General features: G+C 46.1%; 2 protein-coding genes across 3 annotated transcripts in view; one reads left to right on the top strand and one right to left on the bottom strand.

The window, feature by feature from the left end:
- The window catches only part of LOC144888439 (forkhead box protein N2-like), a 32,591-nt gene extending 28,193 nt beyond the window's left edge, over positions 1–4,398 (top strand). The window contains exons 3-6 of the mRNA XM_078766351.1: positions 2,758–2,792; positions 2,995–3,054; positions 3,389–3,509; positions 3,640–4,398. Of these exons, the coding sequence (XP_078622477.1) occupies positions 2,758–2,792; positions 2,995–3,054; positions 3,389–3,509; positions 3,640–4,252 (829 nt within the window). The 3' untranslated portion in view covers positions 4,253–4,398. The remainder of the gene's footprint in view (positions 1–2,757; positions 2,793–2,994; positions 3,055–3,388; positions 3,510–3,639) is intronic.
- A 4,055-nt stretch (positions 4,399–8,453) lies between these two features.
- On the bottom strand, positions 8,454–10,841 carry TMEM223 (transmembrane protein 223). 2 transcript variants are annotated; one of them, XM_078766063.1, is made up of 2 exons: positions 10,077–10,841; positions 8,454–9,014 (listed from the first exon to the last, which is right to left on the bottom strand). In XM_078766063.1, exons 1-2 carry the CDS (start codon positions 10,516–10,518, stop codon positions 8,722–8,724), a joined length of 735 nt encoding a protein of 244 aa, XP_078622189.1. In that variant the 5' UTR covers positions 10,519–10,841; the 3' UTR covers positions 8,454–8,721. The 2 variants fall into 2 exon arrangements, with proteins under 2 accessions (XP_078622189.1, XP_078622190.1); XM_078766064.1 differs by having other exon boundaries at positions 8,454–8,945; positions 10,077–10,824.
- Between the last annotated feature and the right edge of the window lie 4,502 nt (positions 10,842–15,343).

Here is a 15,343-nt window from a genome sequence, read left to right as displayed (position 1 = left end):
TGACCTAGAACCCAATGACCATTCTGACAGAACTAGCTTCCTTGCCTGAGATGGGAGAACCTGCCGGAAGAACAACAGTCTCTGCAGCACTTCATAAAGCTAGGCTTTAAGGGAAAATGGCTAGAAGGAAGCCACTCTTGAGAAAAAAGCACATGACAGCACACCTGCAGTTTGCAGAAAGGCACGTGAAAGACCGAGAGCATAAGGCAAAAGATTCTGTGGTCTGATGAGACGAAAATTGAACTCTTTGGCCTAAATGCAAAGCACTACATCTGGTAGAAACCAAGCACAGCTCATCACCCATCGAGCACCATACCTACCATAAAGCATGGTTGTTGCAGCATCATGCTATGGGGATGCTTTTCAGCAACAGGTACTGGGAGACTTGTAATGATAGCGGGAACAATGAATGAAGCCAAATACAAGCAAATCCTTGAGGAGAACCTGCTTCACAGTGCAAAGGACCTTAGACTGCAGCAAAGATTTACATTCCAACAGCACATTGACCACAAACATACAGCGAAAGCAATACTGCAATTTGCTGCAGAACAAGAACGTTAAGGTCCTCGAGTGGCCAAGCCAAAGCCCATACTTGAATCCCATTGAGAATCTGTGGAAAGACTTGTTCACTGACGCTCCCCATCCAACTTGACATAGCTTGAGCAAATCTGCAAGGAAGAATGGAGAAACGCCCCAAATCCATATGTGCAAAGTTGATACAGACATACCCAAGAAGACTCGAAATTGTCCATAGAAAAGCGCTCTTGAGATTCTCTGCTCTTCGATGCATGTGAGGTGTCCTGACCAGCGAAGCTGGGCTTGCATCAGGAAATACTCAATTTATTGTGACAGCAGTCTAGGATTGAGGTGTTAGGTATTCTCTCTTGCCAGGTGATGTCAAGAATCTTACAAAGGCATCGCATATGGAAATGATGAAGGAGATTCATATGGTTATGATATTCATATGGTCCAAGATTTGCATCCGTACAGGAGTGTCGATAAGACAATGGCATGACAGATATTGATCTCGGTGTCCAGGCGAATTACACGTTCGTAATTTCAAAAAATAATTGGACTCCTATCCACCTTTAGAGGCCATTTTTCCCCGCAAAGCAGGAGTTGGCCTTTTTCAGGCACCGTGGTTGTTGTTGTTTTTGTTGGTCCCCTTTTTGAAGCAATGTTTTATGGCCGGATGCCCTTCCTGCCACCTGAAGCAATGTTTTACGGCCGGATGCCCTTCCTGCCACCTGAAGCAATGTTTTACGGCCGGATGCCCTTCCTGCCGCCAACCCTTTTTGTCGCCTTTTACGACAAACAGGGTATTACCAGTGAACTTGTACTCAATTAGCCGACCTCGGAAGGATGACAGGCTGAGTCAACACCCCTGGCATTAATTCAGTGATCGACCGGGATTCGAACCCAGGATCCTGGGATCCCAAGCCCGACAAATAACCAAAATGACGTTTGAATTTACTGTGTTCATAATGAACTATTTAAAAAGTTACAATCGCACAAGGATTGTTCAAATAAAGCCGGGACTGGCGGTTGCTCGTGCACAGGATGGTGGGGAAAATGTTACTTGTGTTTAAACAGTTTAATAAAATATATATGGGGATAAGGATGGACAGGACTACACATAAATAAACTGAACAGGTCTGGCGGTCAACAGACACATAGAACTGGAAGGAGAGAAAACACGATCTTAACTACAAGATAAATAACCGACAATACCAGATAATGGCGCCGACAATACCAGTTTCAGAACGTGAAGGGGAACAGAACAGTTAAGGACCTGTGCAGGCACGAGCTGGTTGTGACTGCAGGATGATGACGTCATGCAGGCTGGCGTGGTACATGGATGGGGTTTAAGCACATGGTGGGCCAGAAGAGAATGGCATTTGTGTCTCTCGATCAGTCTTTCTTGAATGAACCACAAACCAGAGAGAGAAAGAGAAAGAGAAAGAGAAAGAGAGAAAGAGAGAAAGAGAAAGAGAAAGAGAAAGAGAAAGAGAAAAAGAGAAAGAGAAAGAGAAAGAGAAAGAGAAAGAGAGAGAGAGAGAGAGAGACAAGATGCCTTCGTCCAAAGGTCCAACTGCTGTACACATGTGCGGACATGGCTTTTACCCCCTACATGGCCTGACCTTATACACGGAGGCTACCTCTCATTGGCCGGCCGCCACCCGTGGACGGCGCAGTCTTCCCGGTCAACCCGCCCCCCAGGGAGGAGCCAACATAAAACTTTCCACCCCTCTCCAGGGCTCCACAGCTCATTTTGCCGCCGTGGCCTACAGTCTTCTGACCAACGGCCCGTAGGATGGCCATTTTAATGTGCTAAGGGCTTTCAATGTGCCTTTGTGCCACAAGTCCTCCACCTGACCTAGCCTGTACAGGAAGTCTTACGTGATACATACAGCCTTACCCTTTTCTGTTTTATAAAGGACGGTCACTTCTCTCTCGGTGCACATATTACGCAGGACTTACCTCTAACAGATCCCTAATATAGGAGTAAATCTGACCTGTTCCAGGACACGGTCCATACTATAAGCACAATCTATCTATGGACCCTAACCCCCCCCCCCCACCCCCACTTCCATATTACATTATGTTTAAAAAAAAGAAACAGATAGCCTTTGTTGAGCTGTTGTATCTTGCTCCGACAACTTTATGAACAGCGCACATGTGTCATTAAGGCATAGTTGGTGATAAAGACTATAATCTCGACTTATCACTATATTTTATCTTATTCTCTGTCTGTAGGTCACATGCGCTACAGGACTCCTCTACTTTGCAAGGCAAGTGGACCATGACTACAAAATTGTGGGGGTGAGGGGTGGAGGCAGGAGAAGGAGGGGTTTGTGGTTATGATGAATATCTTTCCTTTATTGAAATTATTTGGCCGTGAGGGAGCAAATGCAACACGTGATCTTGTGTACTAACACAGGTGCGATCTACTGAGTGACCAGTTTGGACCATTTGAGCAATTTTTTTTTGCAGATTCTGCCATGGATGCAGCTGCTGCAATGATGTTGTTGAAATGTCCACGGGAACGCAAAAGTAAGAGCTTGACAAACAAACGTCATAATGGCAATTGTTTTTATTTATTTATTTATATGTCGTTTGTTATTTATATATTTATTTACTTATATAAAGTAAATTCCTGCCTCGAGTACATATTGTGCCCTGACCGATTATCTCTGACAAGTCCTGCCTAATGATGCACGGTGTAGTCTTTGTCTGCTGGAACTGATACCCTGGGAGAAATGTCATAGCGTACGTCAGCAGGTGTACGAATTGGCAATTTAAAGAAAAAGTGGTGCAGGTACAGTTTTGTAATATAATGGGTTGATGTTTTTCGACGCACGCACGTTCTGATTGGATCTGTTCACAGTATCGGATGACAACCAGATGGACGTGCCCCTTGAGAGTACAGGGAGTTGTAAGCACAGAGCACTCGTTGGCTTCCTGCCTGGGCTGTCAGAATGTACCGGTGGTCTGATCATCGAGAATGGGTACGGAAAGCACCTCACAATCATGCCACACGGGCTACTTGCAAATGATGATCATGATTTGTGTACCATGATGATGTGTGCGATGACAATATGGACTCTTTAACCTTGAAACTATTGTCTTCCAATGAAGGCACAATCTTCCTTATGCTCCAAGCCCGGACCACAACTACAGCGTCCCCGCGGCACCCTCCCCGCAATCATCCTCCTCTTCCTCCATCGATGAGTGCTGCAGTTTCCATAGCAACGGTTGTCCGAGCAACGACGGTGAAGCCCAGAAGCAGGTGCAGACCCCGCAGGGTGGCGCTCTTAAGAACGGGAGAACGATACACCGACTGCTCGCAAGGAGGATGCGGATGAGAGCGAGAAAGCGCTTCTGTCACTTTCTATCTCTCGGAACGACTCAGCCGGCCATTGAACGACATGCGGGATGGGTCGGGGTGACTCGGGACGATTCCACGAAGGGTAAACGGCAGCCGAGGAGAAGGTGGAAACATTGGAAGAGTAGAAAAAGAACCACCCAGATGGTGACCTATCGTCATGGATCAGGCAAAAGGAACGAGGTTTCCGAGGTCGTAGATCGAGAACTGCAAGAAGCCGCGGGTTCTTTGCTCAATCTCGCCGGTCTGCTTGGACAACCAGCAAGCGGTTCCGAGGTTCGAGAGAATTCTTGGAGACACGAGGCAGACATTTGCGGTGCCCATGGGGCGCTACGAAGATGCAGGCTGAAAGGAGGGTTCAACTGATGTGTGGACATCGCCAATTAACAAACATCCAGTCTGTGAGCTGCAGACACCTCAGCACTGCTGAAAATGAACTATACATGAGATAAATCAAAATGTATGCAACCAACGCATTGCTTGCAATACACCGCCTGATACATAATAATATGCATGTTTCTATGGATATATTGTATATGGATATATTGTGTATATATATATATATATATATATATATATATATATATATATATATATATATATATATATATATATATATATATAATGTTTGTACTATATAACTCAAAACAATATGACGATATGCTGTTTGGAAAGCCTTTTCATTGGTTTATAAAAACAGTTATGACTTGAATTAGCATGTTGTAACATTTACCTCGACAAGTCCAAAGGGCCATCATGTGATACCAATTAATCGGCCAAAAAATAATAATCTTCCTAATATTTAGGACCATTTTTTAAATATCCAAAATGACATATTGAAGCATCCATTTCATCCTAGTACCACAAGACATCCTATGGTAGATCTAGAAGTGTTTACATCTTAATCGACAATATTAGTTATGTAGAACGGAGTTGCAAGTTATCTTTGATGTGTTGTTTCGTAGACTCCCAAATGGTCCGTTGGCAGCGATAAGGGGGTGGGGAGGGATACATTGGACTTGCACGTGGAAACATCAATGATCTGAGATGTGCGACTGGTACGCAGGAGTTACAGAAACACACCATGTACAGGTAGCCATGGTATTCCTCCATCTTTACATGTTTCTTCAAATAGAGTGAAGCATAATTCCAGGAAACCACACAAAAAACCTCCTCCTTTGCCTACACCTTGAGGTACCACAACGGTCTCAATTCATGCCATTCCGCAAGGAAAAACCTGAAGGGTCTTGATTTATCAGTCATGTGTCGGTATCCTTTTGAAGTTGATCCTTTTGCTTTCCCATAATTCATCCAGGTCCAAGAGCAATCCCCCTGAAGAGGTAGCTGCTGCTAAGGCAGAGTGGAGTCGCATTTTGTTCACCTTTCAGGTATGCAATGTGTAGATGGCCTCATAGATCAAGCGTGCATGACTCCGCATGATGTGAGTTAGAGTGAGTGAGAGTGAGTGAGAGAGACGGAGAGAGAGAGAGAAAGACAGAGAGAGAGAGAGAGAGAGAGAGAGAGAGAGAGAGAGAGAGAGAGAGAGAGAGAGAGAGAGAGAGAGAGAGAGAGAGAGAGAGAGACAGAGGAGTGTTTTCAGGTGGAGCCATTTTATTGTCTCAAACTTCCTCTCTGAAATGATTGCTTTGTAGCCAAGGGTATTGCAGCAGGGTAGGGAGAATTATCCTTGATTGGTGTTAATAAACCTTTGGAAGCAAACTGTATATAATACAGTACAGGTGGGACATTTGAATATAATACCTATGTCAGTGCATGATATAAACTTGTTTTTTATTCTATTTTTAGGCTGTTACTTTATATAAATAATGTGGAGCGCGTCCTATCGATCCTCGGGCCTGTCACGGTGGATTAAAATCGATTTTATTAACTTAACGACTTGTTTAGGGGTCATGAAGTACCAGGATGTCCTCGCTTAACGTCGTTTCGGTTAACGTTGTTTCGTTATAACTTCATCGACACTAATTAGATACCAAGGCTTCACAGACCGTCGCGATTATTTACCCATAACTCGCTATTACGTCGTCAATATAAATTTCTTCCTTATGAGATAAATTGATCCATTTAACGTTGTTTCAACATAATTCTTCAAGAAGGTAACCACGACGTTGACCGAGGACCAAGCATAGTTATTTTACTGCAAGTTGTATATATACAACCTGTGTGTAAATGAATAATAACTTGGTTCTCTGTCCGCAGGGCGCTGCAGTACGTATTTAGTGAACAGTTTGTGCAATGACTGCACCCCGCGTAAAAGGATTTCCTTGATGTCCCGTTATATGGGAACCTATGCACAGTTTGGGGTCACGGTTACTGCTTAACGGATGAATGAATAAACGAGTGTCCACAACTTAGATTTCAAAAACGAATGCTGCTTCATGCTGTACAACTGACTGTCTGCAAATAACTCTGGACAAGGTTTGACACACAGATGTCGCAGTGAGGAATACAAAAGCCATGCTATTGTTTGTCCAAATTGTCTATATCCCACCTACGTGTGTACAAATACAATTAGCAAACGATAAGTTTGTCTTTATTAACTATCAGCATTGAAATAATTTGATTTGCAGACTTTACGCGGAACCATGGTGTATGGTAATGTGCACGCACCTGTAATGTAATTATAATGTATGATGTACACATGTATAATATACCAGGAATCAAACGCTTCAGCCTTTTACCTGACATGAGTCTCGTATCATTATGCAGGTTACACGTGTCGTACGACCGACCAGGTACAAACAATTACAATTGCATTTACTATGATGTGGGAAAAGGTCATTCGAGGGTTTTAAAGATGAACTGTCACTTGCAGGATAGCCTACAGGTGTGCGTACTAGAGGTGTGCTCGTGTGAGATTGAATCCTGACCCAGCTACAAAATGTCGTCAATACGTGTGCCGTCCCTCGGATGGACGTTAAACTTGGCGTGCCATGTGCCAGCATTAGTTGGTGAACGTTAAAGATGCTATGGTGTCCTATGCGGAGTAGCTGAGCCATCGCCCTCACCCTTTTCAACGTCTATCACGAAGACTTCGTGAGTTGTTATCACCAACAACTTGAACAAATTTCAACCCTCGACTCTGACTCTGCTCCTGGACCGGACGGCAACAACTCACGTGTCCTAAAAACCTGCTCTGCTGCTCTTGGACTTCCTCTCTCTGCCAAAAAGTCTCTGCCTCTCAATTACAGACCAATTAGTTTACTTCCAATCATCAGCAAGGTCATGGAATCCATCATCGGAGTTGAAATGAAATCCTTCCTTGTCTCCAACAACCTCTCAGATCAGCAATTTGGATTAAGACCAGGTCAGTCCACCTTGGACATGCTGCTTCTACACACCCAACAATGGATGGAGGCCCTCAATTATCAGACACGAGATCAGGGCCGTCTCTGGACAATCTCGTTTTGATACAGTCTGGCATCATGCCTTACTCTCCAAACTCTCCTCCTATTGCATCAAAGGCCAACTCCACACATGGCTTACTGACTTCCTGTACTCTCGAAGCCAACGTGTGACTCTCAAATGGAATCCTTTCATCTCCTCTCCCTGTTCAGGCTGGAGTGCTCCAAGGCAGTGTTCTCAACCCAGTCCTATTCCTAATCTTCATCAATGATCTCTCTCACTCTGGAAAATCCTCTATTTATTTGCTGATGACTCCACCCACGTACTTCAGAAAGGCAGGTAACAGCCTCTTTCCTGCTCTGCAGACCTTGATAGAATAGTGACCTGATCAAACTAGATGTCTTTCAATTCAGACAAATCTCACACTGACTCAGTCTCTCAAAGGACCATTTGACGAACCCTCCCATTTACTTCCATAACAACCCCTTACAGTTCAGTCATTGAAACTCCTGGGTCTCAATATCAGCCATGATTTCCTTCGGCAAACCGCATTTCAACATTGGTCTCCAAAGCCAGTCGCCGACTGGGAATCCTCCATCATATAAAGTCCTTCCTTGGCACAGCTTAACTCCTTTCCACATACAAAGCTTTCATCCACGGCTAGACGGAGTACTGCTCTCCCCTCTGGGATGGCTCCCCTGCCTCGCATCTTGCTCAGCTTGACAGTGGAAACCAAGGCCTTCAAGATTATGGGAATGTCCCGCGATGAAGCCGAGTCTATGGGCCTATCGCTTTCCCAATGCAGACAGGTCCGTGGTCTCTCTGTTGTCTACTTTCTGGTCTTGCACCATCAGCTATTTCCATGCTATGTCCCCCCAGGTTTCTGCAGGGCGCACACGGTCCACCATGAACCTCCTCCGAGAGAAACTACCGCAATCCAGGATCATTGCTCCCCTCCACTAATTTGTTCATCTTTTCTTCCTCACATCGTTTATCTTCGAAGTCTTTCTCTATTTTATCCCTAAACCCTGGCTGTTGTGTCCTTCCCCCTCTCGTTTTGTTACGTTGCATTCTGATCCGTTCTGTGTATCCAGCTCCTTCATGAGCATGCGTGGTGTGCATGTATATTTTTTGAAAACCCAAATGTGGTGAACCAAACATTGGAATGAGACCATCACTCATCGACCAGGATGTAAACAACAGCTGAGCATCGTGGTGCGTAGACCCGTATTTAATAACAGCATCAAAACAAATAAGGTTGAGGAGGCAGGTCTTGCACATGGAAAGTCATCAGATGCAGCAGAAGGAAACAATGTGCCAATTGTCTTAATTCTGTTGCAGAAAATTAAGATTTCAAAATGTAGGTTTTCCAGCTGAGACATTCATTTTCCTATCCTCTTCCCTCCCACCACTGACGTCCTCCATGAAAAAAAACTACGATTAGTATATGTGAGGATTGGCACTACAATGATCTACAGAGTACGGTAAGCCCCCACGGTGAAGTTGAAGAGCTGCTGGTTAGAAATCGTTCCTTTTTTGTCCAGAAGGAAGAAGAATGGGCGATTCTTCACCTTTACGGGCAACATGGCTGGCATATCGGCTGCGTTGACCTTGCAGGAAACGTCGCGCAGTGGAACCGTGAAGCTGTGCGAGACACCGAAAGGTAGATACGTGTAGAAGGTGAGCTGCTCTCCACCTGTCCGCAGCACAAGGCGATGGACAGAACGCAGGGAAAACACCATGGCACCAATAAAAATCACTGTACCTGTAAGAAGAAACGCGTTCCACCAATCTACTCAAACATTTCGCTCGAAAACACATCAGTGTATATTCCACAATGCCATCACACACCCTCTAGTACCTCTTCAATCATTCGCACCTTTTCGTGGGTCTAGTTTTGGGGCTAAGTCTTTCACGAACCGGTTGGCTGGGCCTGACGTTGCACGGAAGACGATTTGGACGGAAATTTGTAATTGGTACAAGATGCCGGAGATAACTCACCGCCTACACCGCCTACATTGGTACAAGATCTTCAGAACTCCGCTGCCCGTCTACTCACCCATTCCCGGACCCGTGACCACATCACCCCCGTCCTTTACAAGCTTCACTGGCTCCCCATCTCCCAGAGAATCCAGTACAAAATCCTCCTCTTGACCTACAAAGCCCTCCATAACCTGGCCCCATCCTACCTGGCTGACCTCCTCTCCAGACACACTCCCACCCGCAACCTCCGCTCTGCTGGTACCAACCTCCTGACCCCCCCCCCCCCCCCATCCGGACCAAATTTAGATCCTGGGGGGACAGGGCCTTCTCCATCGCTGCTCCCACCCTCTGGAACTCGCTACCTCACACCATCAGAGACTCCTCCTCACTCACCACATTCAAAACATCACTCAAGACCCACCTGTTCAACACTGCATTCAACATTTAACCCACAGCATCTAACCCCTGACCATCTCCTCTCCTTCTCCCTCCTTTGTGCTTTGAATATTTCCCTATTGATTCTTCTTTTTTGCAATTGTTTTTATGTTTTGCTATGCATTATGTTTTGCACTCTGTCAAAGCGTCTTTGGGATTCCTGAAAAGCGCTATATAAAATAAATGCATTATTATTATTATTATTACACTTAGTCAAAGCCACCGTGGGATTGTTAACGTCCACCAACTGATGCTAGCACACGGGACAACCGGCTTAACGTCCATCCGAGGGACGGCGTTTTGTAGTCGACAGTTCGAAAGCAAGTACGCTACCTCTGCACCATCATGTCGGACTACCATCAGTACATGGCAATTCAAATGATTGAGGCCACACGTTCCACGTACGTACCGATGCATAGGCAGAAAGCCGTGAATCCGTACCGTTTCCCCTTCCCCGTCAGAAAGCGAGCCTTCCATTCTGCGTCCGACATGTCTGCATTGTCCTTGAGACAGGTGAACGCAAAGTGACCCAGGTACGTCCAGAAGACGAACTGGCTCGCGGCGAAGAACCCGAGGAGGAAGAAGCCGGCACGTTTGTCGTGCTCGAATAACAGCGTGTCCCGAATGACGTTGACGTTCACGATCCTACGCACGTGGCTCCAATTTGGCGGGAAGCTGGTCCGCACCAACGCAGGAGTGGAAGCGCTCACACGGGTCGCTCTGGGTCCACAACTCAAGCAGCGTAGACTTCGGGTCACGCCAGAAGTCCCACACCAAGTCACGTCCGTGGACCGCAGGCAGAGAGGGAAGGGTGGTGTCCGACACACGATCTTGAGGTAGTTTGTTATCATCTTGTGGAGGGATCTTAAGACTAAGTATGGTTATTCCACAGCATTTCGCAGTCACACTAACCGCCCGTCACTGCTTCTGCCCCTGATGTTTGAGCGTAAACGAATGCACAAAAGTGGTGTGTGTGCAGAAACCTTGCAAATATCAAACTATTTATTCTTTATGTCCAACGACGTCCTCAGATGAATGTTATTTTAAAACGCAACCGACGCGCACAGGAACAGAGGGAATCATGGAATAAACGCGGTTAGTAAGTACTAAGTACGGAAACCACACCGCCCGACGATCGAAACGTCATTTCCTTCCTTTCCTCAACTACAATGGTATCGCATTTTTGGGATTCCACACATCCATGGCCATCCAAGTACCAAAGGGAGAAGGCTAGCAAAGGGTAGGAATGGAAAAAGCCTGGAAGTGTAAATGAATGTCGATGACTATCGGAAACTACTACGACATGGCCTACTTGTACTGTCCAAACTCTCATCAACACAAGAATAGGAGTGTTAAGAAACCAGAAAATGTAGAGATCTTTGAGAAAACGTATTTCTGTCAAAATAATTCCAAATACTATTACAACACAACAAAACGGTGAAAGCCATGATCGCTTCTGGGGAGAAAAGAATGGAGCGAACATTTTATGCTGACGTAACAACACAGGAGGTCTTAGGACCTGGCCCTTGGGTAGAGAGCTCATGGTACGGCCTATTTCTCTGGAGGTCCTAATTGGCGTACTCGGCGGTCAATATGTTCCCCGTGTGTCGGTCGCGCCATTTAAGCAGTCAGATGTGACCGAGCTAAGTTATCATCTGAATGCTGACGCAATTTCATACCCACACTCACCGATACACAGTACGCAAATTGTTATGCTCATGGGGGTTTATTGCTTACTTATTGCTCAATAATGAAGATATGCTCGTGGGACTGGTTGCTTGGTAACGATGGGCAGCTGTGGCCGTTAAGGTGTATCTCAGGTGGAATGCCGGGTCGGCTGTCGAACCAGAATAACTCCTTTTTTTTTATTTTTTTTATTATTATTATTATTACTAGGGCATGCCCGTACTATATATAAGCTAGGACGTGCCCGTACGTGGGTGCCCGTTCCTTGCCAAAAAAAAAAAAAATTTGTGTAGGGGTGTGTGTGTGTAAACATCCTAGGGCGTGCCCGTACGTGGGTGCAAAAAAACATGCGTGCAAACAACAACAGCAAAAAAAAACTTTGAAACCACGTGGCAGTAACGACCACAGAACCCCCCCCTCTATTTACATGAATGGTTTGGTCCATTCGCAACGACCACAGAACCCCCCCCTCTATTTACATGCAATGGTTTGGTCCATTCGCAACGCCAAAGCGAACGGCGAACGGCTAAATCGCCATAGCTCGGTAAGTACTTGTCCGATTAATTTCAAACCTTGAAAAGGCACATCCTCGGGTCCCCAGCAATATACCTGGCAAGTTTAAAGTATATCGGACCCGTGGTTGTCGAGAAACAGCGGTCACAGACAAACAAACGTACAAACGTACAAACGTACAAACGTACAAACGTACAAACGTACAGAGATTACTGGAATTAGAGATAGATTATCATTATTTTTTTTTTTTTTTTTTTTTTTTTGTATACAAGATCGAGGCTCGTGAAAGAGCGAACATGAATCACACAGAAAGACAAACTGACACATAAAACATATAACATCGGGAGCGGTAGACAAGATGGGGAGAGAGGGGGAAGGACACAAAACACAACATTTGAGAGCAGGGACCGAGAGACATGGAGACATCGAGAGATCTGAGAGAGGGCGAGGGCTTTGGGGGGGGGCGAGGGCTTTGGGGGGGGGGCATGGGAAGGGGGCGGTGGGAGAGGTATAAAACATATGGACACTGCCAGGACTTCCATGGAAAGAAGTTGGAATTTCAAACAAGGTGGACATAACTTGAGGGGAAAGTGTAAACATTGAAGGTTAATGAGTGAAAACTATCTGGGGAAATGGGGAAGAAACACGTGGTCGAAGAACGAACGAACGAATAAGAAAGAAGAAACGAATGAGAACAGAGAAGGAAATGTTTTTTTTTTTGTTTTTTTTTGAGTTGAGATTTACACAAGGAAGTAGGCTATGGGTGAAAAGCCTGGGAATACAGAGAACGAAAGTTATTGGATCACAAACGACGGACCGCTGAGAGAAAAACAAAGCCTCAAGGTTGTACAGTGCACACTGTACAAGGCCTCAAGACACGACACGGCAAACAGACGATCAATTTATGAAAGATAAACACCGAGAAACAACCAAAGTTGCACACAATAACTTCACACACCGAAAGATAAATACAGTTTCGACAAAATACAATTGTGAACAGACTTAACTTCGAAAAACGTGGAGACCGTGTGGAGCTTCGAAAATCCCTCCCACCGTCTCCGAGATCTCGCGAGATCTCCCGCGAGTGTTTACACATGCGCCTGTTAGCCTGGTGTTGGCTTAGCGGTTAGGGTACCGGCTTGGGATCCTAGGATCCTCAAAGACCCAAAATTTTATTTTCATTCTTCTGTTAAAAGACCTTCCACTGCCTGGGCGAGCATAACGCGACCTCCAGCTCCCCCAAAGAGCACCACAGCCAGAACCTCTTTCAAAATGCTGCCGACACAACAAAAACTCCACTAGTCCTCTAATAGCGTGATGCAAAAGACCCTGAAGAACCAAAAGACATTGAAGACCCTTAAGACCCAAAAGCCTCTGAAGACCCAAACACCTCAAAGACCCAAAATACCCATAAAGGCCCAGAGGATACAAAAGACCCTGAAGACCCAAATGGCCCTGAAGACCCAAAACACCATGAAGACCCAAAAGACACCGAAATGGTCAAACATGCCTACCCCTCTGAAACGACATGTGGTGAGGCATGCGGAGTGCGCAGATTCATGCCAGTACTGTATAAAGAAAAAGGTTTGGTCGTTTATGCATTCGGACCCTGCAGGAACCAGTGCAACCAAACTTTGCATGGCCTCCTCTTTCATCCAGAGGGAGGTCGAGGTCTATGTTTGGATGAAAAAAATGACCCTAGATAAAACCAGATAATTGGCTTTGAGGCCTCGATCGGGTCGTGTGCTGATACACTGCCTGGTTTTTTTTCCCTGGAAGTGATGGAGTAAAATGTATTGTGAAGATCGTATGTTCACCTTGTATATAGTGATTTGTTGGCAACAACACAATTTCATTATTATAGTGTTTACACATGCGCCTGTTAGCCTGGTGTTGGCTTAGCGGTTAGGGTACCGGCTTGGGATCCTAGGATCCTGGGTTTGAATCCCCGTCGATCACTGAATTAACACCGGGGGGGGGGGGGGGGGGGGTTGACTCAGCCTGTCATCCTTCCGAGGTCGGCAAATTGAGTACCAGCTTGCTGGGATGAATGATCACGGTGTGTACCCCGATTTAGAATAGGTACACCATATCCCTGCGCATCGTAAGAGCGTGACCAAGTGTTGGCGTCAGGAAGGGCATCCGGCCATAAAAACATTGCCTAAAACAGGGAACCATGATTGGCATGGGGCCCGCAAGGCTAACCCCTGCTCTAGCGGGGAAAATGGCCTTAAAACAATCATTCATTACACATGCGCCTGTTATTAAAATGATTGCTTCGCACAGGTTTATTTTAACACCTCCATGTTCAGGCCTGGAGTGAGTATGCTCTTATGCACTGCCTGGGTTTTTCCCAGGAGTGATGGAGTAATATGTTTTGTGATTGTCATGCAGGAAATATTTAAATACACTTGTATAAAGCCCGTCATGGGTTGGAACAGTTTGAGGGTGCAGCCCTCAAGTTCTCAAATCCTAATCTACCGTTCCTTCTCCCCCGTGTGAGCGTGCCAAAGTGCCAGGTGTACATATTGTTGCGGATCTCGGTTACGGCACTCCCCTTACCGAGGGGAGTTTAATCCCCTCGTCTGTTACACTGGCCGTCCGAGTCCTAGAATATATCGCGCTCCTTTGCGGGGTTGAGGTTGACCAGGGTGACTGGTCAATGGAGTCCCAGATACCTTCGCCAACCTCTCCGCAAAGCAGGACGATACTTCTGCTCGAGCCACGGACAAGATGGAAGATTGCCGAGCGGTTTAGCAATCCGAGGCTCGAGCCGTTAGCCATAAAACTAACCTGATTCTGAGCGGTTCCTATATCGTGCCACCGATATTCAATTGGGGACAGGACAAAAGCGATCGGATGAGAAAAAATCAAAAGGTAAGGAAGGGTAAAGGAAGAACAAATATGGTTTATTACTATCTCAAAGAGGAAACGAAAGAAGGGAATATACAAGACGAAAGGAAATAAAAGGACATAGGGCATACACTCTTATATAACACACCCAGGACAAACAGACAGACTTACACAAAAGGTAGCTGGTAGGGGAGGAAGGTCCAGGCCAGATGGTTCCAGGCGATGGGATGGTCCAGGCTCTGGGTCCGCGGTGAAGAACGGCTGGCAGCTTGACGCGCGTCCGGACCTTACATATGTGAGGGGTTGGAATGCGCGTACGTATAGCATGCCGAACGCTCTCAAAACCACGGCAGTTTGTATCGAAAACGATCATCCCAAACGATCCTCCGCGCAATGTTCTTATATTCGCCGCCTCTGCGCTGTTCTCTCGCATCTGCCGATCTCCCCCGCATCTGCTCTCTGCCCGCATCTGCTCTCTCTGCGTGAAAGGGCTTTGCGCTCGCGCTTTTATGACAAGCCTCGCGTATCAAGCCGCATCCGCTTTGCTCCGCCTACCGGTGAACACGCCTCGGCCCGGATTGGTCACGAGGGTTCATCAGTACCTCCCCTCATGACGCGTTGATG

This window comes from Myxine glutinosa, chromosome 12 (assembly GCF_964187855.1).
Source record: "Myxine glutinosa chromosome 12, kmMyxGlut1.1, whole genome shotgun sequence".
NCBI lineage: Eukaryota > Metazoa > Chordata > Myxini > Myxiniformes > Myxinidae > Myxine > Myxine glutinosa.
Note: the sequence above shows the minus strand (reverse complement) of the source record. Positions and strands in the feature narration are given on the sequence as shown.